We start from the raw sequence: 23,982 nt of genomic DNA, 5'->3' as shown, positions 1-23,982 counted from the left end.
CATCCAACTTACTCAGTTCAACAAGAAGGACTCATCCAACATTCCTCCCCTTCGAATTTCCAACTGCTAAAAGCTGTTTAACATTAGAATAAAAATTCCTCAAAACACCTTTTTTTATTCCCACCTGGTAGGTGAATAAGAACATGCTAGAAGTACTGTAATCAGCCCCCATTCCATCAACAAGTGTGGGGCACCGGTTCAACATTGTTCACATTGTAAGATCCCTGGCCTTTCATGCTTGGTGGAGTTACTTAGTGGCTGGAAGCAATGAACGGGGAGGAGGAGTAGGGATGGGGTGAGGGGGGGTTAAGCGATTAGTGTGTGAAATAGATATCGTCTTCTTTTCCAGCAGGCAGCCTCACTCTGCCCCGAGTACAAAGTGTGAGTCTGTCAGCAGGACCCTGACAGGAGGAGAGTGCTCGCCGTTGTTTGTGCTTGCCTGGCGACCATGTTGTCTGATTATACGCTGCGGTGATGGGAAGGGGGCCCTGTACTCGCTGTGTCATTTCTTTCTAGTGACTCAGAAGTTTCAGGAATCTGTGAAAGTCAACGCCGCACCTTTGGCTCTTTTGAGTTCATGTCTGTGGTTTTTAACAGATACACCAACCAGAAAATAGTCAAATCATCACTGCTCACAGCAAAGTTATTACAGTACAGGATTAGTGTTTAATATGAAAGTTCAAACTTACAGTTTAGTTTATCATAGCTTTTGTGTTAGCAAAAAAAAAAAAAAAAAAAAAAAAGCATGGTCTACAAAGTGATAGCCCAAACATTTTGAGCTACTTTTGCCACAAATAAAGCCTAATGCTGCATCAGTTGATTGCATATGGAAAATACTCATTATAAATTCTATAAAATACAATTACAAGATAAATAAATACATTTTCTTTAAGCTGCTTTTCTCATCATTTTGTCTTTACATATTGTATCATAGGAATAATCATATACTATGGAAGCCTTAAGCAGACATGCATCTTTACTAATCTTTAAACACTATTTTTTAAAGACAGTTGAGATTTCTTTTTGATAGAAACTTAGTATCTCATATCCTTAAAGTCCTACAGGCAAAAACAAACCTTAAAATAGGATTACATTTCCTCATTAGTGTGATAAGTGGCAGTATAGTATGTCATTGTCCTGCCCAACAAAGTGTTTGTTAGAAAATATCCTGTTTTAAAGACAAAACAAGGCTGTTATCTAGAATAATGAGATTAAATGATTCATCATAATGGGGAAAGCTGTTGTGGTATCCAAAATAACAAGAAAAATGGGTTTGGATCTGGGGAAAACAACTTTAGAGTTCACTTTTCAAAGGAAATTATGCATTAATATTTTACTGGAAATTTCAAGACAAAGAAAACTACCAAAAATTAAGGATGCAGAATATTATAGGTGTATCAGTTTCAGCAGATTTTACCTCAAAAGTGTGCTATTACTGGTATCAGCAGATATGAACATTACTGTAGCAGTTATATTGTTAAATTACTGTTTGAAAGTTCCTAAGAGGAAAATCTGAAGACTCTGAAAGATAGAGCAGGATGTGTATCTGTGGTTGTTAGCTTAATACAATCTAAAGCCCAAAACTACCAGTGCTGGGCCATCGCGTCCTGTCATATGACGCGCCTCATTAGCCATCCCTAACACACACAGATAGCAGTGTGTCAATGCTTAAACTCCCCACTAGCCAGGTGCTTGATACCAGAGCCGAAGGCCCACTTTGAGCTTTCCTACTCGGAGCAAAAACAACAAAATAAGCAGTATTTCAAAAGCAGCCCATGCTCTCCAATAATTTTACATCGCAAACAAAGATTGCACTCAATTTCTGTTTCTGTGCTATCAAATAGAGCTGCTACTACGGCAACTAGAATGGACAAAACAGCTAGTCTCTCAATAAAACACTCTACCAGCTGCAGACAGCCACGCCAGGAATAGAGCAGTGGTATAAAGTGCCACTGAGCGTCCACACATGTCTGGTCTCCGGGTGAGTGGGTTTTTTTATAGAAAAAAATGGAGGCAATTGTTTGGACTCATGCTAGACAATACCAGTGTGTCTAAAATGCCCATCGCAATTAATCCAAGACTTTTTGTAGTTAATCGGGATTGTCTCATCGTTTTTGTTACATTTTGGATTTTTGTACTGTGGCAGTAGCAAACAGCTATCAGATATTATGAATTAAAGCCAGGAATCAGTTAAATTAATGGAATAAATATAGTTCAAAACTAATATAAAAATCCAGTCTAACCAAAGGTGTGCCTCAAGGGTCAATCCTGGGGCCCCTCCTGCTCATTCTTTATGATATCAGTCAAACATGTCTTAGGCTAATTTTCACTTTTAAGCTTAAGCACCATTATAAACTGTTTAGCTCCCACCGCAGACCAAGCTCTCTCCCAGTTACAACTTGCTTTTAATACTGTCCAAAAAGAATGTATGACCTGAAGCTTGTTTTAAACTTGGACAGAACAGTCATGCTCCTATTGAATGCTAAATCTAAGCCTCCGGGCCTGCCATCGATCTCCACTTCACAGGGTTCACTGATCGAGCTTGTTTTGTGTTACAGGTATCTTGGTATTCTGATTGCTGAATACCTCTCTTTTATGCCCCACATTCAACAGCTGGTTAAAAGGCTAAAACTGAAACTGGGTTTTCATGTCGGAATGAGATCCTGCCTTTCTTTAGAGTCTGAGAAGAGACTAGTTCCTGCCACTTTTAAGTCTGTGCTGAACTCTGAGGTTCATTGCTAATTTGAAAGCTCTCACCCATTACTGTTTGTTGTATGAACATGCTGGTTGGTATTTTTAGACTAAAACACTGGTATATTCTTATCTATATCCCTGTTCTCAGTCTTCCTACTTTCTGGGGTATTGGATATTGGTAAGTATCCAATATTGTGCATTCTGGCTAGAAAAGACTTGAAATGGAATGAATAAATGTATTAATGCACGTCTGCTAAAGGTTACCATAACATACAGATGGTACAGTAGTATATTTACAGTGTTGCTGACAGGAATATAGTGTTTTAACATTTAAAATCTACAACCAAAACTGTTAGCTATTTGTTTTAATATAAAACATTGTTAATAGACTCAAAAGTGTATACAAAGAAGTGCAGCTTCATAAATAGTTTAAAAACTGGACATTAGGACAGAAATTTACATTCAGCATCAACAACACATTAGCAAAAAAATTAAGTTATGGGCCTGGTACACCTTAGTACGGAAGCCCTAACAGGACATACACCCATACATTTTATTTGCCTCTGTTTTCTACTGAAAACGCAAGTTGTTTTCTTGATTTAGTTGTCTTGCTATGTTAAAATAGTTTTTTTCCCGAGATAAACTAGTCAAGGCTTCAAGAGAACATCTAAAATGTAACTTTTATCACAATAAAGTGGAAAAAAATATGAAAAAATGTCCTCTTAGGGCTTCTGTACATCAGACAGATTCAGGTGAACATCTATTATGAGACAATAATATACAGTAAAAAGTTGAGTAACCCTGCTGTTACAAACAATGATGGACTAATATTGGTGTATACAAAACCCCCAATTGTTGCACTGCATGCATTATCATTACAGTCAAATAAGAAACAATGTACTGCAATCCAGCTAACATCCCTTCTGTCATTGTGATACCTTAAACATTGTTTGTCAATCTGATTATGTGGACTCAAACATGGTTGGGCAGTATGTAGAGTTTTGAAGACATACTCACTGATGTGTTTTCTTTTTAAAGAATATTTTCTGGACTGGGTCAGCGACGACCACTCTCACTGACGTTCATCGGAGACACCATACATCTCAGACAGGAAGTGCCCTAATTTGCCAGGACAACATATTTCCAGTTTTAGATTTATTATTTTAATTCAACTTAATTAATAAACTCCGGCAGTTACATTTTTGAAATAAACACATTGCAAACGTTACAGGCGAAGCAACAATTCAAAAGAAAAGATCAGAGGTCTAATCTGGGATTAGATTATGTGTAGACGCCGTTTAAGAGAAGCTACACAAATGGTGGCTCGCTTTAGCTTGGTTAGCTTTAGCTAAAGCTAACACAGCTACGCTAGCTACATAATTAACATTTCTACATAGTGAATGTAGCTAAGTTAGCTTTAGTAACATACAATTTAGCAACCTAGCAATGTAGAGAAAGTATCTATAACTTACATAGTTGCTTTGTGAGCTTTGCTACGTAGCTCTGTTATCTATAGCAAATTTAGCATTTGCAATGTGACCCTTTGCAAACTTTGCTACAGATAAAAGAGCTACTTAGATAACATAGATATGTGGCTTACATAGCTTACTTACTTAGCTTTAGTTTAGTTGGCTACATAACCCTGTTATCTACATAACTCCAATATCTACGTAGCTTATGCAGCCAACACGACTATGTAAGCTACATATGCTGTGTTAGAATGTTTACATTGAAGGTGAGCTTTTTCCTGGCCAGGATTTTGAGTTTTTACTTTTGGTGTCCAAACCGTTACCTTAACCCTTACCCTAACCCTTCACAAAAGTAAATTCTGATTTTATTTAGAAAGTTTTAGCATGTATTTCCTTTCTGAGATCAATGGCATTCAAGAGAATTGGTCTGTGGGATTGACCATCAGAGATGAACAGTCTGCAGCCAGACTGTCTTGGAACCAGGTCAGGCCAGCATCCCAACTCCTATCACTGGGTCCAGGCAGAAAATTTTGTTGTAAAAGATGTCCTGCCAGACAGCAGCATATTTTTACCCTAGCTTTATGAATTTTAGTCTATTTTTCTTTTTGTCACTTCAGAAGAACTTCTCTCAGTGAAGTCCCAGTGCTCAAATTATTGCACGCACTGCCCAGGTCTGAGGTCTTTTCACTAAATCTAATACTTAACATTATACCACTGTTTTTTAAAGTGTACATATTTACCATAATGCAGGAGAAAAACTGTTTAAAGCGGCACTGCCAATCCGTTCCACTGTAGGTAGAGGACAATGAAACAAATACTCAAATCAAATGTGCTGGTAAAACTCAGTTTAACATCACAGTGACTGAAGAGCAGTGCAGACCGTAGCTGACTTTTAACAGGCTCCAAAAAAGTCTTTGCATTCAGTGCTCAGTGATGTCTGTGCATCTGCTCCTCATCCTCACTGCTCTGAGTATCATAAACAATAAATAGGCCACATCTGTATAACATGTGCATCTCTCCTTAAGATCTCATGTAAACAGATGTCTGTCTCTTCGAAAATTTTGAAAAGTAATTCAAACTTCAATAATGCAAATAACTGATCAAAAATGACAGTTTTAAATCAGCTGAGGCTCATTTATGCTTTTGATTTGGCAGGTTGGTTTGGGCTCAGAAAGTTTGTGAATGGGTTTAAAGAGTTAGGCTGCAAACTTTGGGCCAGATTTGAGCTATAACAGTAAGATACTCATTGAATTATTTTGAATTGTTTTGTTTAAAGGGGAAATAATCTTTTTTTGTTGTTGTTGATTTAGTGTTTTTTTCCAGAAACATTGGAGACAACCTTAATTCTCAATTTGTGCTCTCTAGGTTCAGCAACCTTTAAGTAGAATATCACAAAATAAGCAAAAATGTACAGATATTTTAAAGACAGTGAAACAGAAACAGCATGAACCCTTAGTATGACAGTTTTTTGTCACAGCTCCTGGAAAATGACCTTGATGCTACATGAGAGCTCTTCAGGAAAACAATGCTACTCTTAGGTGTAGTGATACCACATAGCTGGCACAAAAAGGGGCTAGTGCACACAGAAACCTTAAATTGCAGGGTCAACCGGGTTGTTCAAACGTCTGTGTCCAGTGGGGGAGGGAAGTCGAGACAGGGTGACAGCGAGTCCTGACTGTGTGTGGAGCTAATCCCAGTGTCTGAGTCCGTGTCTGTGACGTCTGGAGGGGACAGGCTGTGTTTGAGTTTCACTGTCTGTGAGACGCTGCACTGTGTCTCACTTTTCAGTGGAACAGGACTGGACTGCTCTTCCTCTCCTTTGTCAGCTATTTGCATCGAGTTCAGGTGGGCAGCCAGCTGCCAGCACTCCTGATCCTTGGAGACCAGGCTGTCCTCATAGTGCTTTAGCTGTTTGTCTATCTCAGCTGCCTGGTTGTGAAGGGAAACACCAGTATAGAGGCTGTGCTTCAGATCATCCTGCAGCCTCTTGAGTTCGGCAGAGTAGAACAATTCGTCCGTCTCCATGGGGGACCAGGAAGCAGCTGCAGCCCCTTCTTGTTCATAGCCCTCATATTGGCTCAGGGGGAAGTTAACCCTCCTAAGTTCAGTATCAATATCCTTTGACAGCTGGAGGATTAGCTCCTGATGCCTCTGAACCTGCTGCTCGAGCTGTTCTACCCCATCGCTGGTGTACAGGTACTCCTGCAGCTGTTCATCGATGTGCGGATCCAAACTCTGAACACAAGCCTGAGCTGACAAACTCTCACACTCCGCTTCCTTCTGTGTTTGCAGATCAAACCTTTCGATCTCCAAATCCAGCTCCCTCATGCGTTGGATCTGCTCTCGGATGGTGTGATCCTGGTTCAGAATAAGCTGCACCATCCGGTCCACCTCTTCTGCACCCGGTGAGCTCCTGCTCTCCTTGTGCAGCTTGTCCAGCTTCCTGAAGGCTTTCTTCACCATGCGCTTCTGTCTTTCTGCCGGTAGAGCCTGGGCGTGCTGACTGCGACCATTTTCCAGTCGTTTTGGTTTTGCCCCTCTGGGTCTTACAGCCTTCTTGGTAGGCTGGGGCACAAAATCACTGGTTTTAACCAGTATGAACTGGATAAAAGGCCTCTGGTCACCCCAGGCGTACCAGAGTCTCAGGATTCTGGTGAGAGGAGGCAACGCTCTCTCAAAGCCCTTCCATCGCTCGACCAGGCAGTAGTCTTTGGACTCCCCATGTAGGACCTGCTTGCTCTCTGGGATTGATTTGTGATCGTCCAGTAATGCCTGAATCATATCCACACATGTTGTGTGCTTTGTTACTCCACAGACGACCTTCTCCTCGTTGCAGACGGTAACCTGAATCTCCTTTCCCACCACAGGCTCGGCATCTTTTGTCCTGAGGAAGAGAGAGGAAAAAAGGCTTTAAAAGTGATGGTCGCTTGTAAAAGAAACAATTAGATTCAGTTTTTAGGTTGTAAAATAATTTCTTGTCAGTATAAATCAATGGCAATGTGTTGATATTGTAACCAAAGACTCAGGGTTTCAATCCCTTCATCATTAGATATAGTAATTATTTTTGGTGGTGTGGCTGTTCTGGGATCCCCCTCCCTTCCACAAACCTATGTGGAAAGTATCAAACAGGAACTGCCCACGTTCCTGCTCTTCCTGTGCCTACAAGGTAGGTCTGAGGCAGGGGGAGCAGCAAAAAAACTCAGAGCAGAGCAGGCATCAATGACATCAGAATGACACTGATTAAGTGAGATAGAGTATAGAGGAGGAGCTGGGGTGGAGGAGGGTTGCAACAAGCAGCTTGCAGAGGAATCAGCAAAGGATAGCCGAGTTAGAGCAGTTCAATTATGGCAGCATGAGTGCAATAGCCAATAGTGTGCTTGGAGCAAATCAGCTGGCTGTCAGCTGATAGGGGCTTGCGTGACATCAGCTGGTCTCATATATATGGCAACACTTGACTGTAATTTACGCTATACAAATGTTTTTTGTGATGCAAAAAAATGAAGCCAAGATTGATCAAGTGTTTTTGTGGGAATTTGTGCCCATTCATTCTGTAGTTTATTTATGAGGTCAGGCAATGATATTGGACAAGAAGGCCTGGTTAGCAATATCAGTTTCAATTCATCCCAAAGGTGCTCGATGAAGTTAAAGTCAGGTCTCTTATTAAACCATGCCCTTGCTTTGTGTACTGGGGCACAGTCATGTTGTAATAGAAAGGGGCCTTCCCCTAAACTGTTGCCACAAACTTAGAAGCATAGCATTGACTGAGTCTCCTTTTTATCTCATCCAACTTCCAGTATATATTTAGTGAATACGTTGCAGTTTGTTATGCGTCTTAGAATCATCAAGATTATCCCAAATTTGCCAATATCACATCAGGAAAAAAGGATAGAAGCACGCCAGTGTCTTATCAAGTCTTAAAGTTGTTTAGATGTAAGAAGGTTGCAGTTTAAAGTACAGCACACACACACTACTCTTATTTTTGTCCTTTCACCATATTCTTAGTCATATATTTTCCTAAAGACTTTTTATCTGATGGTTTTCCATTAGATCAGTGAGCAGAAAACTACCCGAGCTCATTTTGTGCCTGACTCTATTAGACTGTTACTCATCCTCGTGCTCATCAGAGATGATCTCTTAATGGTTTGATTCTGAGCTATTTCAGCCAGAGGCCCTCATTACCTTTTCATCTGGACGGTCAAGGTTGCTCAAAAATTGACCTCTGATGGGCCTGTGATATCCATGTTTTACATGCTTAATGGAGCAGCCGTAATATCCAGGCTGTGATATCCAGTCATTAAATGATTGGCACCGGCAATGCAGACATGCACAACATGAAGAAATAATCCAATAAGAAGATAACACTAGCAGACATTTCAATTTGATTTCATGATTCATTTATACAAAGATAGACATTTTTTGATAAAAAACAAAAACTGCACAGTATTCCTGAATGTCGAGGTTCTGTTTCATTGAAGTTTATGAGTGAAAGCCTAACATGTATGTGTAGCATTATTATGCTTTCAGAGGTAAATATTAAGAACTAAAGAAGAGGTTGTCCTTGTTGTATAACCAGATAAAAACAGGGGCATCTGTTTAAGATTGAAGACTTATTTTATGGCTGGAGGAATGTTGATGTTTTCTCCATTAAACTGTTAACAGTAAAAAAATCAGGATAGTGTGCTTCCAGTCCCGGTAAATGCCAAGTTTGGTCCACTGGCTGTAAAACTGACTGACTGCAGACTTACTGAAGAAACTCAGCAAGACTCTTGTTCATGTTGTCTTGGACTGCTGATTTTATCCCAGTATACAAGCACTCAGGAAGAATTGATTTATAGTTGTAAATGATAGACTGATAGTGTATGTGGTGATATTGCCTCTTTTGACTGGTTACTTTTGGACAACAAAAGAAACACATAAGAGACATATAAGTTCAGGTCAGCTATATGGCTTAGCATATGCTGGTTTGGCACTTTGTTGGGTCATCCCTGGTCCTGCACTGCTTTAGCCTCCTGATGGACGTTGCCCAGACCTGGGCTAGGCCCATGCCCATGCCCCATCATCCCAGCTGCCCCCTCCACAGGTGCCGGAGGTGACCGCCCGCATCACCCCTGGATCAGGCCTAGTAAAGTGCGCCAGATGCTTGTACCCTTCCCAACCCCACTCTCCTGAGCACGTCTGCCTTAGAAACTTGGTCTTGCCAATGAGACCCACAGATGGGCCGGAGGTCACAAAGGAGTCCAGTCAGTGCCTTTGGCCATCAATGTCAATGTCACAGGAGTGGCCATATTCCATGATTGTCACCAGGCAGATTTGTCTTGCCAAGCTTCAAGCTGAAATGCTCATTCCATACAGAACTGTACATTCCTGACATTTATCAGTTATATCCTAAATGAATACATGACTCTTCTTCACATGACACATGCTAGTACTAGCTGTCACACAGCATACACAGACCTGGCCTGAAAGAGTGTTAACATGTGTACCTGTATTTAAAAAGTCCAATTTTATTGGGAATGACATCTCTTTTTTTAAAAACATGTAACCCTACTGGAATTTGGATCATGGCCTTTGCCTCAGTCTTTTTTGCAAACCTGGCCTCTTACAGCTTCTGTATGTTTTTTCTAAGATAACCTCGGTTGACTGCAGCCCACATTAACCACATATCATCATGAGGAAGGATGCACAGAAGTACACATCGTCTGCAGATGATACAGATACGACCCGCCTGCAGGCCAACACCAGTAAGTGAGATGTATTTAAACAGATCAAACAGGAAAACTTAAACACTGCTTTATCTCACAGTTTTCAGATTTTACAGTCTGATACGGGAACGCTTTGGTTCCCACACTGCATGACAAACACACAGGCAGAGCATTGTGTAAACCAGTGGTGAATAAGGTCTCAGGAATGCGATACGTATGCAACAATGCAACAGGTTGGTTAATGGTTATAGAGACCCTTAGAGACAAGCGAAGCACAGCAAATACCTGAGCTAGGTGCAGGCCAAACAAATCGTGGACGCCATTCAAAAACAACGACCATGACGACTCTGACCTCAGAGTTTCCAACTTCATCCTGTGCGGGGAACCCAGTGGAGGTTGCTGATGCACAGGACAGGAGAGGGTGCAGGTCAGACCAGTGTGCTTCAAGCAAGTGCAGCCCTTTAGCATGAATAGCCTTCCCAAAATCTTTGAAGGATAAAAGATAAATAGGAAAAAAAACTCTGTCTGCAGATCCATATTAAGATCACTATTATAACCCCCAGATTTTTTGCAAAGGATTTGTAAAGGGCTTGAGAAAGGACAGACCCATATGGGGTTCTAACAACCTCCATGGGGTCAAAAAAAAACCCCAACAACCTCTGTCTCACACCGATTGAGCTTTTAAAAAAATAAAAGCCATCCAGGCTTTCTTGTCTCCAAGACAGTCTAAGGGTGGGCCCAAGGGTTTAGAAGCTTTGATTATAGCTGTGTATCATCAGCATAGAAATGAAACAAAATGTCTTGGAATGTTTTTTCAAAATGAATTCCAGGGGTAGCTTAAACAAAGAAAAAAGATTTGGGCCAAGTATGGACCCTGGGGGACTCCACATGGAAGAGAGGCTGAGGAGGAGGTGACATTACTGAGGTAAAATGTTAACCTCTATAAAGTTAAGCTGCTATAACTATATTTTAATACCTAAAAACCCTTCATTCTTATTGATACAGAAAATATACATGTTTTATCTATTGCTGTTGTTATCTATGTAGCTTGTTTCAAAATTAAAGACCCTTATCTTTAAATGGAAAGTGTTAACAATAATGTCAGATCAAGCTTGTTGTACTTTTCACCTCCAAATAGAGGCGATTGGAGGAGGCTACCATTAACGCTGCTGATCCAACACACATGTTGATATCAATAAATCACACCTGGGGAGGGCCCAGTGGCTCCATTCAAACTCAGCAAAGACAGTGAAAAATGTGGTAACCAGCAGAAAAGGATCAAATCAGAAGTATACATTCAATATGGTTTATATTGAGGAATCCAAAGGCAAAATGTGTAGGAACCAGTGTTTTACTGCTGTGGATGAATAGAGATATGGAACAAGAACAGGACAGGAGGTCAGAATGGATAAGGTTGTGTTTTAATCTCTTGGACAGATGTTTACTACGTATTAGGACAAAAATATCTGTATTTGCTCAGTGTATGGCGATGTCTGAAAACATACAGGTGGATAAACAAGCTCTACGCACAATCGTGTATTTTACTGAGCTTGGCAATTGACCTCAGCTGTGCAGGAAGAGGGTACAGCGAGGCAGGGAAACACCTGTATTTGTCCCGGGTCACAATCGCCAACGGTCACACAACATCCTGCTGCTCAATAGACAGAGGGAGGAAGGGAAAAATGAATTCCACAGAGGTCAAAATAAATTTTTTTTTTTTTTTTTTAAAGTCCAACCTAATGTAAAGGAAGTGAGGACAGATCTATGACTGTGGTTGGATAATCCCCTTTTTAATAATGGAAATAAACCTTGATAAATATGAGTTGAATGTGCAGACAAAGGCTTGTTTTAAGAAGAGAAGAGAGGTTTTAACACCTGAATTTGGATTTAAATGCATTATCTTTTTTAACTTTTACTATCATGATATTATACCGTTAATGTAAAAAGGCACGGAAAATACTGTGATATATTTAGGCCATATCGGCTAGGCCTTATTTAGGCTGTTTCAGGTTATACACACATGTAACTATGACAACATTCGGCACAGGAGTGCAGATTGTAGCATGCAAAGAAGATTGAAAAAATGTAAAAATTCAAATCTACAACCAAGAAAAATAAACTTTAAACTCTGGTTAAATTTGAATTTTGAAAAATCATTTTTAGCCATTAAGGTTGAAAGCAAAATGTTTCATTTCTGCAAATACTATCTAGCTATAACCTCATTAAACATTTGGGTGAAAAATGTTCTTTTCTGTAGACTAACATTTTAATACAACTACCAGCCCTGTAACCACTTGAATGACTCCCCGCCTGGATAAAGAAAACACTGCATGCATTACTGGCCTGATTGCATCGCAGCTTTTACACTTAAAAGGGCTGTCACTTCAGGTGCCATTGATATTCATAGTTTGGGATTAAGAGGTGGTTACCAGACAAAACAAATGAGGGTGCCCTCTTAAATCACAGCTCCAGATGATAAAGGACGAAGCTGGCGCTGATTTTTATTATGAACTCGAAAACCTCTGATTAAAACTCTGCTGATAGAATAATAAACATATGATGATTGCTGAAAACATTCACTCACTGATCACTTTATTAAGTATACATGTTCAACTGCTTGTTAATGCAAATGTCCAATCGGCCAATAACATGCCATCAATGCATGTAGGCATAATTGAGACACTGCATCATCTAAAGGAGAAAGGTGATTTACGTGTGTGATTAGGTATTTGAATTAATAAGCAGTTGAACAGGTGTACCTAATAAAGTGATCAGTCAGTGTAGATCCAGCCATAAAGGAGGCTGATGGTGTGCAGTGAACACAGAAAAAGTAAGACTTCAACATTTAACAGTCGAGTGAACGCAGGAAACCCGATCAGACCAGCTTGACCTCAGTTTGAACTCCCAACCTGAGAAACCCCAAGAGAGACCTCAGACACGTGGGAGGAAACCACATTTCAATGATTTGAACTTTCAGCCCGGCAAGGTTTCTGCATCAGGTGATTGTGTTACAGCCCCACCATGGTGGCATGGCACTCTTCCATTATAAAATTCATAATAACAACCCTGAAGACGCTGACTATTCCCACCTTGTCGTAAAGCTGCAGGTTAGCACAGACGACTGCATGCTGGTGGTTTGAACATGTCGTAACAAATGACAGAATTATAGCTCTGCAGTGCCTCAGCTTGTTGTCTCAGATCAATAGGCATATGATAAGCAGATGCACAGATTGCATACAAAACAAAGCATTGATAGAGAATCAGCAAGTTCATCCTGTAGCCACTAATGTCAGCAAGATCAGATTTTATTACAGTAGAACATACGCTTTCTTACTTTATGATTATTCATGTGAAAACAATATTCTAGATTTGTTGCTTTGATAAAGGAATAACATATATTTTTCTGTGATGCTTTGCTTAAAAACCTAAAACAAAAAGATAATGTCTTTTATCTCTACTAGTAGCCAAGCAGGTAATAGTGTTTCTAATTTTCCCAAACATATTCGAAGATATTTATCTGGGAAAGTCTTGCAGCTTCTCTAAGACAATGAAAGTGATTTTTTTAAATGTTGTTCCAACAGCAAAGAAAACATTTTAAAACAAAGAGTCTACAGTCAAGCTCACAGCTCTGAGAGACTTTACTTTGGCACAGCATAAGATCCATGCTGTCAAGCTTACATGCTCACAATGACGTGATAATGTGCACATTTGTAGCAAGTTTTCTGTTTGTTTTGCCAACATTCAGCAAGCCAGAATATCATACAAACAAATAATAGACTGAGTCAAGGCTTTTCGTCAGGCGTTAAGTAAAAAAACATATGGAAAAATTGATCAGACAGAAGAATTGGCCAACAAATGGCATAATCTGGAAAGGAACAGCTTATCAACTCTGGCTGCATTCCAGTAATATGAATAAACAAGTTCATTCTTGAAGAATAAAATGCATTTTAAATGCTGTATGCTAAAATATGGAATTGGCTCGGATATGAGATGATCATGAAAATAATAAAGTAGTAGGGAGAGGGGAAGGAGGAAGAACATAACTTTTAGGGATGTTCCAATACCATTTTTGTCCTCCCAATACTGATTCCAATACCAGAGTGTTGAGTATCAGCTAATGCCGAGTACTGATCCGATACTGTAAACTGTCTGGACCAAGTGAACCCGGCTATGTTTGCTGAGGTTTAGCAAACATAGCCATAGCTAGATTTGGTATGTAGATATATTGATACATTGCTTTGCAAGCTTAGCTCTAGCTACATTAGCTATGCAGCTTTGTTATCTAAAGCTTAGTTAGCTTTAGCAGCGTGACCTTTAGCAAATGTAGCTAAAGCTAACTTTGCTATGTAGATAATGTTGATACATAGCTGCTTTGAGCTTAGCTTAACTGTTAGCCACATAGCTCTGTTATCTAAAGCTAAATTAACTTTAGCAGTGAGAGCTTAAGTAAACAAAGCTAAAACTAATTTAGCTACAGAGATATGTTTATGCTTTGTGCGCTTAGCTATAGCTATGCTATCTAGAAAGCCCTGTTGTCAACATAGTTTATAAAGCTAACAGAGCTATAAGCTAAGTTTGGTACGTTAGAATGTTATCATGGAGTACAAGCTCTTTTCCCTGTTAACAGACTGCTGACACTGCTTCATTTAATGTTAATAATACAGTTTTGCAGTCCAGTTTGTAACATCAACTTTGGTATCCTTACCCTAATTTTCATTATTTTAGTTTTAGCCTGTATTTCTGTTCTGAGATGCATGGCATCTCAGATGAACAGTCTGTAAGAGTGGCTGTCAGAGATGTACTGTCTGCAGCCACACTGTCTTGGCTGTGGGTGACAGTACGTGTCATGGGTGGTGAACTTGTGAAAGAGAACAAGTCTGTCTATTGTTTAGACTGCATAATTTCATTGAAATGTCACATTTAAGATGACTCAACTTGTTTCAGGTGTGCTTAAAGGAAAAACTCCCATCTTATGTTGAGGCCAATATGATAACAATTCTATCATCCGTTGTGGTCTCTGGCTGCAAAGTGCTGTTTCTAGATACAGTGTGTCAGACCAGTTAAGGTGCTTGTATTTGTTGAGCTCATTCAGTGGTATCTTGTATCTCTTTTTTAATACTGAACTACAAAATGCAGCAGATGTAAAAACAAAAGAGTTATCCTGTATTCTTGGTGCACAGTTACAAGAATGTCCCCAATGTATTTTTTGCAGAAGAGATACTTCAAAAGGCCGACTGGAGTACATACACTATCCTGAGGGGAATATGTATGTGTGAACTAGATTTTATGACAGTATAGCCAATAGCTATTTAGACATTTCAATAAAACCATGGGTGTTAAACTCATGATAGAGCTTCAAGGAAAAAAGGATCCCTGAATCTGGCATTCAGCCAAGAGTGTTGAAATGTTTTAGGTGGATTTTTTGTGTCGACACACAAAGAGGAAATCTACTAGTGTGGTGACTTCTCTCTCCATACAGTCTTTTGATCTTATGGATAATGTAAAGATCATTTGGGAAATTTTATCTAACTGGTTTATTTTTAAAACTGAGTCTTTATTTATACCTGAAGGTTGAGTGAGAAGAGTCATCTTTTGACATTTGCTTGAACCAACCTTAAGAACAACACATCACATTACAGACAAACAACCTTTATATTGCTTCCCTTAAAGTAAATGTTAATGAAATCAGGTTGTAAAACTCATATATAAACATTATATGAATATTTCCTAAATAAACTAATTAAAGCAGGCCTGTTTTCAGACTGTATTGCATGCGCTGACATCAACCATTAAGAAGAGTTCTTCTCCCTGCTCTGTCACTTAGACATACAGTATACTGAGCGCAGTGCTGCTGAACGCATACCAGTAAAGGTAGTGCTAGTCCTAGTCCTAGTAGTCTCACAAGTAGTGAAACGGAGATCACCTGAGTGTAGTGAATGTGTCTCAAGTGATAGTAGTATAAATACACCTGTGTCTGGAAGGTCCAGTCACTGGTCAATCAGTATTCCCGGCTACCATTACACCATGAAGACAAAAGAACACTCCAAGCAACTCAGAGAAACAGTTATTGAAAAGCATAAGTGGATGGCTAGAAAAACATTCCAAGGCACTGAACATCATAGTTCAGTTAAATCCATCATCAACATATGGAAGGAATATGGCACGTATGTAAATCTAGCTAGTTTAGGCCGTCCTCACAAACAGAGTGACTGTGCAAGAAGGAGACTAGTGAGAGAGGTCACTAAGACACCTATGACTACTCTGTAGGAGTTACAAGCTTCAGCAGCTGAGATAGGAGAGACTCTGAGTACAACAACTCTTGCCCTAGTTCTTTACTGGTCAAAGCTATATGGAAGAGTGGCAAAGAGAAGGCCACTGCTGAAGAAAACTCAGGTTAAATCTTGACTAGAATTCACCAAAGGCATGTGGGAGACTCCATGGTCAAGTGGAACAAAGGTCTTTGGTCTGATGAGACCAAAATGGGGCTTTTTTGGCCATCAGACAAGACGCTATGTTTAGCAGACACCAGACCCTACATATCACCACAAACACACCATCCCCACTGTGGAGAACAGAGGTGGCAGCATCATGTTGTGGGATGCTTCAAAGGCAGCCAGCCCTGCAGGGCTTGTAAAGTTAGAGGGTAAAATGAATGCAGCAACATAAAGGAAAATGGAGGAGAATCTTATTCAGTCTCCAAGAGAACTACAGCTTTGGAGAATATTTATTTTCCAGCAAGACAATGACCGCAGATGAAGCATATGAAGCATACCGTGGAAGCTACACAGATATAGTTTAAAGACAGCAAGGTGAATGTTCTGGAGTGGCCAAGTCAAAGCCCAGACTTCAATCCAATCGAGAATTTGTGGCTAGACTTGCAAAGTACTGACAGACCATGAGCAGATTTGGAAAGAAGAATGGAGTAAAATTGCATAGTCCAGATGTGCAAGCCTGATTGAGACCTATCCGCACAGACTCAGAGCTGTGGTTGCAGCCAAAGGTGCACCTACTAAATACTGACTTGAAGGGGCGTATGCAGTCACTAATCTTGCATTGAATGTTTTTATTTAGTTGAAATGAATTTGTAGAAATCTGCTTTTACATTGATATTAAACAATTTCTTATACATTTTTCTGTCAATAAAACACAAATTATAAATTTACCATGAATGATTCATAAAATCAATAAAAAGGTAAAACATCCATGGGGGTGAATGCTTTATTTTCAATAATGCTTATGATGCTGCCAGGTGTAGAAGTGAACCCGTTGAAACAGCAGTCTCTGGCCTAACCCTAACCCTACAACCATCAACTTAAACAACAAGTATGTTAGAGTTATTTAAGAATCCCTGTTGAAGTAAACCTTATTGTAAGACAAAAACAAGCAAATTAAGCGGGCTTTGTCCGAAATATTTAAAAATAGGGCTCATGTTTACCTCCTCGGAATAACACTGATATATCAGACTTTGAAAGTGTAAACATGGAGTCTTCAGTAGCTTATTTAGATTGAGGGACGGTAGAGGAGCAGATTCTCACTGCCGGACAGGAGGCGCTTCCTTTTGCTCTTATCTCAAAGAGGATGAGGGATGGGCGAGGAAATAACACTACTTTTCAATCTGGATATGTTGATCTCTGGGATGACTCCCGCTCTGATAGGCATCTGTGAGCAGAGACACAACACACCCCCTTCCCCTCTTCCCCCCTTCTTCCTCTGGGAAACCACCCACTCTTTATTCCCCCCCATGCTAGCTCTGTGAATCACCAAATAAGCTTTTGCTCACTGAAAATTAATAACATCTTCTCTCTGAACACAATTCATCCTTTTATACTGCTTGTTGGTGGCCTGCTAATTTGTGTAAACACCAGTGCATTTTTACTGCTAATTGGTTCTCTCTGCACAATGGTGTCATGCTGTTATTGTGACAGGACAGCAGGATTAAGTGGAAGTTGTCATTATTTTGGGCACATATGTCACAGACTGGCAGCAGAGTCTTTTGTGGCTGAGAGTGCTGTTTCATTTGACCACAGCAGCCTGACGCACAGGACTCTGCAATGACGCACGCAGATGATTTGATACTAAAGGTACAATATGTAGAAACTTTGCACTGAAATGTCTGCATTAATTAAGAACATGACCCTGCTAATATAATCTATAAACTCTTATTCCAAAAGAGTTGGAATGTTCTGTTAAATGTGAATAAAAACATAATGAAGGGATTTGCATATACTTTTAAACCTATATTCAATTGAATAAAGCAAGATATTTAATGTTCAAACTCATAATATTGGTTGCTTGTTTAAATATACACACATCCTAAATGTAGTGCCTTCAACATGTTCTTAAAAAGTTGGAAAAGTGGCAAGAAAAGATCTGAAAAGTTATTGAATGCTCAAAAAACCCGAGTAACATTCCACAGGTAAATCGGTTAAATGGTAATTGGCAGTAGTACCATGACTCTGAAAGGCTCTGTTGTACACAGTCTGATGGCATGTGGCTCTCCACTTTGTTGGGAGACAGTGTGATCAAATAGTTCAACTTTTCATGATCAAAGTTCCCCAAAAGCAGCTGCAAGGAATTTAGAGATTTCACCATCTTCAGTCTAAAACATCATCACATGATTCAGAGAAACTGGAGAAATCTCTGCATGTTGGTGGGAGGGCTGAAAACCAACATGAACTCCGCCCATAAGCTTCGACCCCTCAAGTGGTTCTGCATTAAAATTGGCATCATCCTATTTGCTTGGTAACACTTCAGAAAACCGGTGCATCTAATTAAGTTAAGACTCTACCATGCAAAACAGAAGCCATAGAACAATATCCAGAAGCATGAGCAACTTCTCTGAGCCTTAGCTCACCTGACATAGACTGAATTAAAGTGGAAAAGTGTGCTTTGGTCTGACAAGTCCACGTTTCAAATTAGGAAATAACGGCTGTGGAATCCTTTGGGCTGAAGAGAAAAAGGGCCAACCAATTGTTATAAGATGGTGTCAGGGTGTATTAGTGTCCATGGCAAGGGTAACTTGCACATCTGTGAAGGCAGTATTAACCCTGAGACTGATGATGTCATTTACAATAAGAAGAAACACAGGTTATAAAAAGTTAAACAACTTTTAAACCATAAATCGTAGCCATGTACTTTTCGTCCCCGGAAAGCCTGGCATTGTGCCATTCTAATGACGCCATCAATGCCTTTATAGCCCTTACAGAAGCTTTTCTAGCAAGCCGGGAATGAGGATGACTTTTCGAGGTCTTTAAAGATTAAATCCACAAGAGTAATGCTGATATTAAATTTCTGTTTATCCATTTTTTTACCCATTTTTGATCGCTTCTGCTGCTAGCGGCTAATTCTGTCCTTTGTGTATCCCACATTATGTTGGGATGAGCAACCAATGGCAGGCTGTTTCACTGACTGTCACGGAAGGATATTTTTTTCACGTTTTGGTCCCCAAGAGATGGGATAACGAGTGTGTGCAAGAAAAGTCTTCTTGAGTTTTGAAATAATAATCGTTGAGTTTTAATTTCCTTTATTTTGTCTTTACAATCATATGACTTTAAAAAAATGTAGTGACATTATGCATCACACATAGTCTTAGAGCCCAAGTTCCCCTGAGGAGAAGGATGTTTAGAGCTTGACTGTGCATCACAGGTTTTAAAGGCGTTTTACGACAATAAGTCCAGGTGAGACACAATGGTTCAAAAGAAATAACTGAGGGCTCTGAGGGTTAAGACAGCACATGACTGCATCTACAAATGTAAGTTAAGATTCTACCATGTAAATAGAAGCCAGCCCACAACATCCAGAAGCAACACCAATTTTTTTGAGCCCTAGCTTATCTGACAAGGACTGACCTAAAGTGGAGAAGTGTGCTGTGGTCTGATGAGTCTACATTTTAAATTAGTTTTGGAATAATGGCTGTGGGGTCTGCTTGGCTAAAAAAAAAAAAAAAAGAGCCATCCACATTTTTATCAGTGCAAAGTTCAAAAGACCGTATTTGTGGTGGTGTCAGGTGTATTAGTGTCCACGGAATGGGTAACTTGCACATCTATGAAGGCAATATGAAAACTGAGAGGAACATCTATCTATCTATCTATCTATCTATCTATCTATCTATCTATCTATCTAGTGACATCAGTGACATCCTTTCTTATGTCAGTACGACATGCTAAGCAACATTCTGCATGAGTTACGACAGCATGGCTTCACAGTAAAAGAATGCATGTAATAGAGTCTTTCATGCCGTCTAGACCTGTCTCCCATTAAAAATGTACAGCTCATTAGGAGGCACAAACACAACAACAGAAACGCATCACTGTTGAGCAACTTAAGATGAACATTAATGAAGAACTGGAGAGAAATCCACTTGAAGTTCTTCAAAAATTGGTGTCTTCAGTACCCAGACGCTTACAGAGTGTTGTTAGAAGAAAAGGTGATGTAACACAATGGTAAACATGCTCCTGTCCCAACTATTTTGGAACATGTTTCAGGCATCGGAGTATGTGTATATTTCAGAAACAAAGACAATAAAGTTAATCAGTTTGATCTTGTTTCTGGGTTGTAAAAAACTGAATATAAGGGGAAATCAGTTATTACACCAGTGTCCAAACTTTTTTGGAATGTGGCTTGTACATATGGTGCATTTCAAGAGAATTAAATAAACTTTATCAGATGTAGTCATCAGTTTAATTCTGAAAGTCTTGATGTTTAAACGGACTCCTAAAGATTGGATTTGGAGTTGCAAACCTCCACTTTAATGTCTCAGAAGCCTGAAATGCGACATATCTACAGATCTAAACTCTTGGGGTAATTATAGGTGCCGCAGTGGTAATTACTACACAACATGAAATAATAATAATAAGACATCCACTGGAGACAGCCTCAGTCAGACTGTTTGAAGTGATCAAAGATAATTCATCTCAGCTCTGCGTGCGGTGTCAAAATACATCCATTCTGCTGCTGGTGCCACTGTCAAACTGCAATTTAGCATAAAAGCCTGTTTTATTTCTGAACTAAATCCAAGACCCTCTGCTTGGTGAGGTGTTAACTCGTGGTCTTAATCACTAAATCTAATAAAAATAGTTCTTATCCCACAATTAAAGCCTTCCTGATCCTGGTTTTGGCAACACAAACGCTATCTGCACGCTAGGAGGGGGGTCGGATCATGACCTAGATACTCCAGAAACTCTGTTTACCAAGTCTGCTCAACAAAAGTTTGCAGTCAACAAACCTAAATAGAATTTCTGCAGCAGTAATGGAGGGCAGCCTGTGAGTCTGCAAATCTAATTTTCCCGACTATTTCAAAGCCAAGGCTGAGGATGTCAGCTGCAGCAGAGAGGAACATCAAAAGGCCAAAAGAGCTGCGCAGGGAGGCAAATTATAAGAGTGTTGATGACAGAACGACTCTGAACCTGAAGTCAGAGCAGTCTTTGGTCCTGGTGTCCCAGATGAAACAAGAATTAAAAGTAACACCTTTGTAATAATTATAGGACAGAAGAAGGACAGAGCTCTTACGATCTGATGTAGAGTAGATTTACCTCGACAGAAATGAGTGTTGAATGCTGCCCAACTTTAACAGTGAGGAATGATGTTTTTAACAGCAGGTCTTAAGTCATCTCTATTGCCTGATATGCAGATTTCATCACAGGTTTACAAAGTTTTCTCTTATTTTATACACCTAAATGTTAAGCATCAGATGGGCTGCTTTGAATCATGCATTATGCATGTCCTAAGAGGTGCAACAATTCTCAATATAATATTGAACCAGCATCCAGGTTCAACATGCAGCCAGGGTCTGGAATTAACACCAGCTGAGTGTGTAGTTTATCCACCAGTGAATGAATCTTAAAGGACAATATACCACATGGCGAGTAGAGTCATGTGCGATAACTATGTGGAGTTTAAATCACGTTTGATGCAGCTCTGTCTCTGATCTCACCTGAGTGTGTGGCTGCAGACTCTTACTAAAAACTTCATTCAGGGTTTGAGCTGTCTCTGGAGAAAGCACCACCCAAAAACAAATGAAATCAGTTTAGACTTGAGAAAAAGGCTTGTTGATGCTCACAAAGCAGGAGGATATAAAAAGTTATGACAAGTGTCAAGAACTGGAGTGAAAAATATTGAGAAATTAAAAGCGAGCCACACAGAACCGAACAAGCCTAGCAGAGGTAGGAAGAGAAAGATTTCAAAGACCCTGGAAAGAAACCTAGTGAGAGATTTGTCTAAAGACCCCAGAACAACTGAAAAGACGCTAAAGACTTAGCCAAGTCAGGAATTGTAGTCTCAAAGAAGACAATCACTAAAGCCCTACACAGTCCACTTCTGCAGAAGAAACACCTTCAAGCCAGACTGAAGTCTGCTAAGGACAACCTGGAGAGAGATCCCGCACACTCGAAGCATGACCTCTGGTCAGATGAGACCAAACTAGAGCTCTCTGGTCATAGAGACAGTGATTATTTTTTTGGAAAAGAAGGGAGAGACCTATCACCCAAAGAACAGCACCCCACAGTGACACAAGACAATGGGAGTATCATGCTGGAGGATGCTTCAGTGTAACTGGGACTGGGAATCTCATAAAGATGGAAGGAATCATGAAGAGAGAAGGATACATGAATATTTTGAAAGAAAACCCTAAGCAGTCAGCAAAAAAAAACTGAGTGGTCTATGCTTTGTCTTCCGACACAACAACGATCCAAAATGTATCACTCTTGGGGAAGAACTACTTCCAGAAGACCAACAAAACACTGTCTACTGGCCTGCACAAAGCCCTGATTGAGAGTGCAGACCTCGGCCATTAGCCCTGTCTCCCAATTGTAAAGAATCCTTTTAGAAAATTCCTGGATCCAGACAGTGATCCGGATCACTCCTAAAATCTAATCAGTTCTTCCTTATGCCATTTCTGACATTTCCTGAAAATTTAATCAAAACCCGTCCATAACTTTTTGAGTTATGTTGCTAAGAAACAAACTAACCAACAAACCCCGCCGATCACATGGCAGAGGTAATGAGGGAGCTGAAGACCAAGGTCCACGCCAGAAGACCATCAAATCTGGAGGAGCTTGAGAGATTGGCCAAAGAAGAATAGGCTTAGATTCCTCAGGAGAAAATTACAACAAAACGACAGCAGGAAAAGCAATGGAGCACCCAGATTAAACTAGGATGTATGGAAAAGCCTGGTTCATCACACAGTGCAAAGAGAGTGTGCACAACCACCATTAACACATCCATGCCAGTACATTTTTGATGTGTCACAAGATGTCAGCTTATTTGATCGCTATCCCTGTAAAAAACTTTTTTTTGAAATTTCAGTTTGTGGGATGTATTGCATGTAGTAGAGAACTTGAAAAATATCTTATCCCAGGAAAACCAACTTTTTTATTACAAGATGACAGGATAGAAATGTTGTCATCTCATGAAAAGAATCTTTACTTCTCTCTAAAGGGAATAAAATGTGTGACTGCATGTCCTGTTGAGGCCTCCGTAGATTATCTGCTGTGACATCCTACTGTCCTGTGATAAAGTATCTGATCAAGTGTTTATTTAGGATATTTCCAACCTGCTGGGACAAAAGCTTCATTTTGAGTATCAAACAATGCTGGAAAACTAACCCAAATACGAACAGATTACCTTCATCATCATTATTTTCCTCATTCACAAAACTAAAATTGAAATACACATTACCATACAATTTAATGCTAGAGTGGGGTTGTGTTTGACGGTAATATCCTTAAAAGGAGAAAATTTGGTCCCACATTTTCTCAAAGTTTGAATTAGAATATTTATCTGGCGGTAATGTGAACTAAACTGCTTTATTAACTGCCTTTTACACCTACAGCACATCTCGCTCATAACCCAGACGCACACTGCGTCGTGCGTAATTCTCCCTCCGCTCTTCACCACACAGTGCCTTTCCATACCCGGTCTCAAAGGAATAAAAAAAGACTCGAACAGGTCCCCCATCACGACAAATCCCCCTCTTCAAATTACCTGTTTTTCAGTCGAGCCTTCAGGAAGTTTTTCCCAAACGGAGCCATGTCTCGAGCGCGAGGAAAAACAGAGCAGCGATCCGAAATGCGTTAGAGTCCCAGCATGGCACGAAGGACGGCGCCACACACTTTGTGGAG

At 39.9% G+C, this 23,982-nt stretch overlaps 2 protein-coding genes across 4 annotated transcripts in view; one reads left to right on the top strand and one right to left on the bottom strand.

Moving 5' to 3' along the window:
- The window catches only part of nts (neurotensin), a 118,340-nt gene that overhangs the window by 73,796 nt on the left and 20,562 nt on the right, over positions 1-23,982 (top strand). For all 3 annotated transcript variants that reach the window (XM_041795919.1, XM_041795917.1, XM_041795918.1), the window contains one exon: positions 9,790-9,904. In XM_041795919.1, the coding sequence (XP_041651853.1) occupies positions 9,832-9,904 (73 nt within the window). In that variant the 5' untranslated portion in view covers positions 9,790-9,831. The remainder of the gene's footprint in view (positions 1-9,789; positions 9,905-23,982) is intronic.
- Positions 683-23,982, bottom strand: rassf9 (Ras association domain family member 9). Its single transcript, XM_041795916.1, has 2 exons — positions 23,846-23,982; positions 683-7,047 (listed from the first exon to the last, which is right to left on the bottom strand). Exons 1-2 carry the CDS (start codon positions 23,890-23,892, stop codon positions 5,781-5,783), a joined length of 1,314 nt encoding a protein of 437 aa, XP_041651850.1. The 5' UTR covers positions 23,893-23,982; the 3' UTR covers positions 683-5,780.

The sequence above is a fragment of the Cheilinus undulatus genome, linkage group 9 (assembly GCF_018320785.1).
Source record: "Cheilinus undulatus linkage group 9, ASM1832078v1, whole genome shotgun sequence".
Taxonomy (NCBI): domain Eukaryota; kingdom Metazoa; phylum Chordata; class Actinopteri; order Labriformes; family Labridae; genus Cheilinus; species Cheilinus undulatus.
This window is presented reverse-complemented; position numbering and strand designations above follow the sequence as displayed.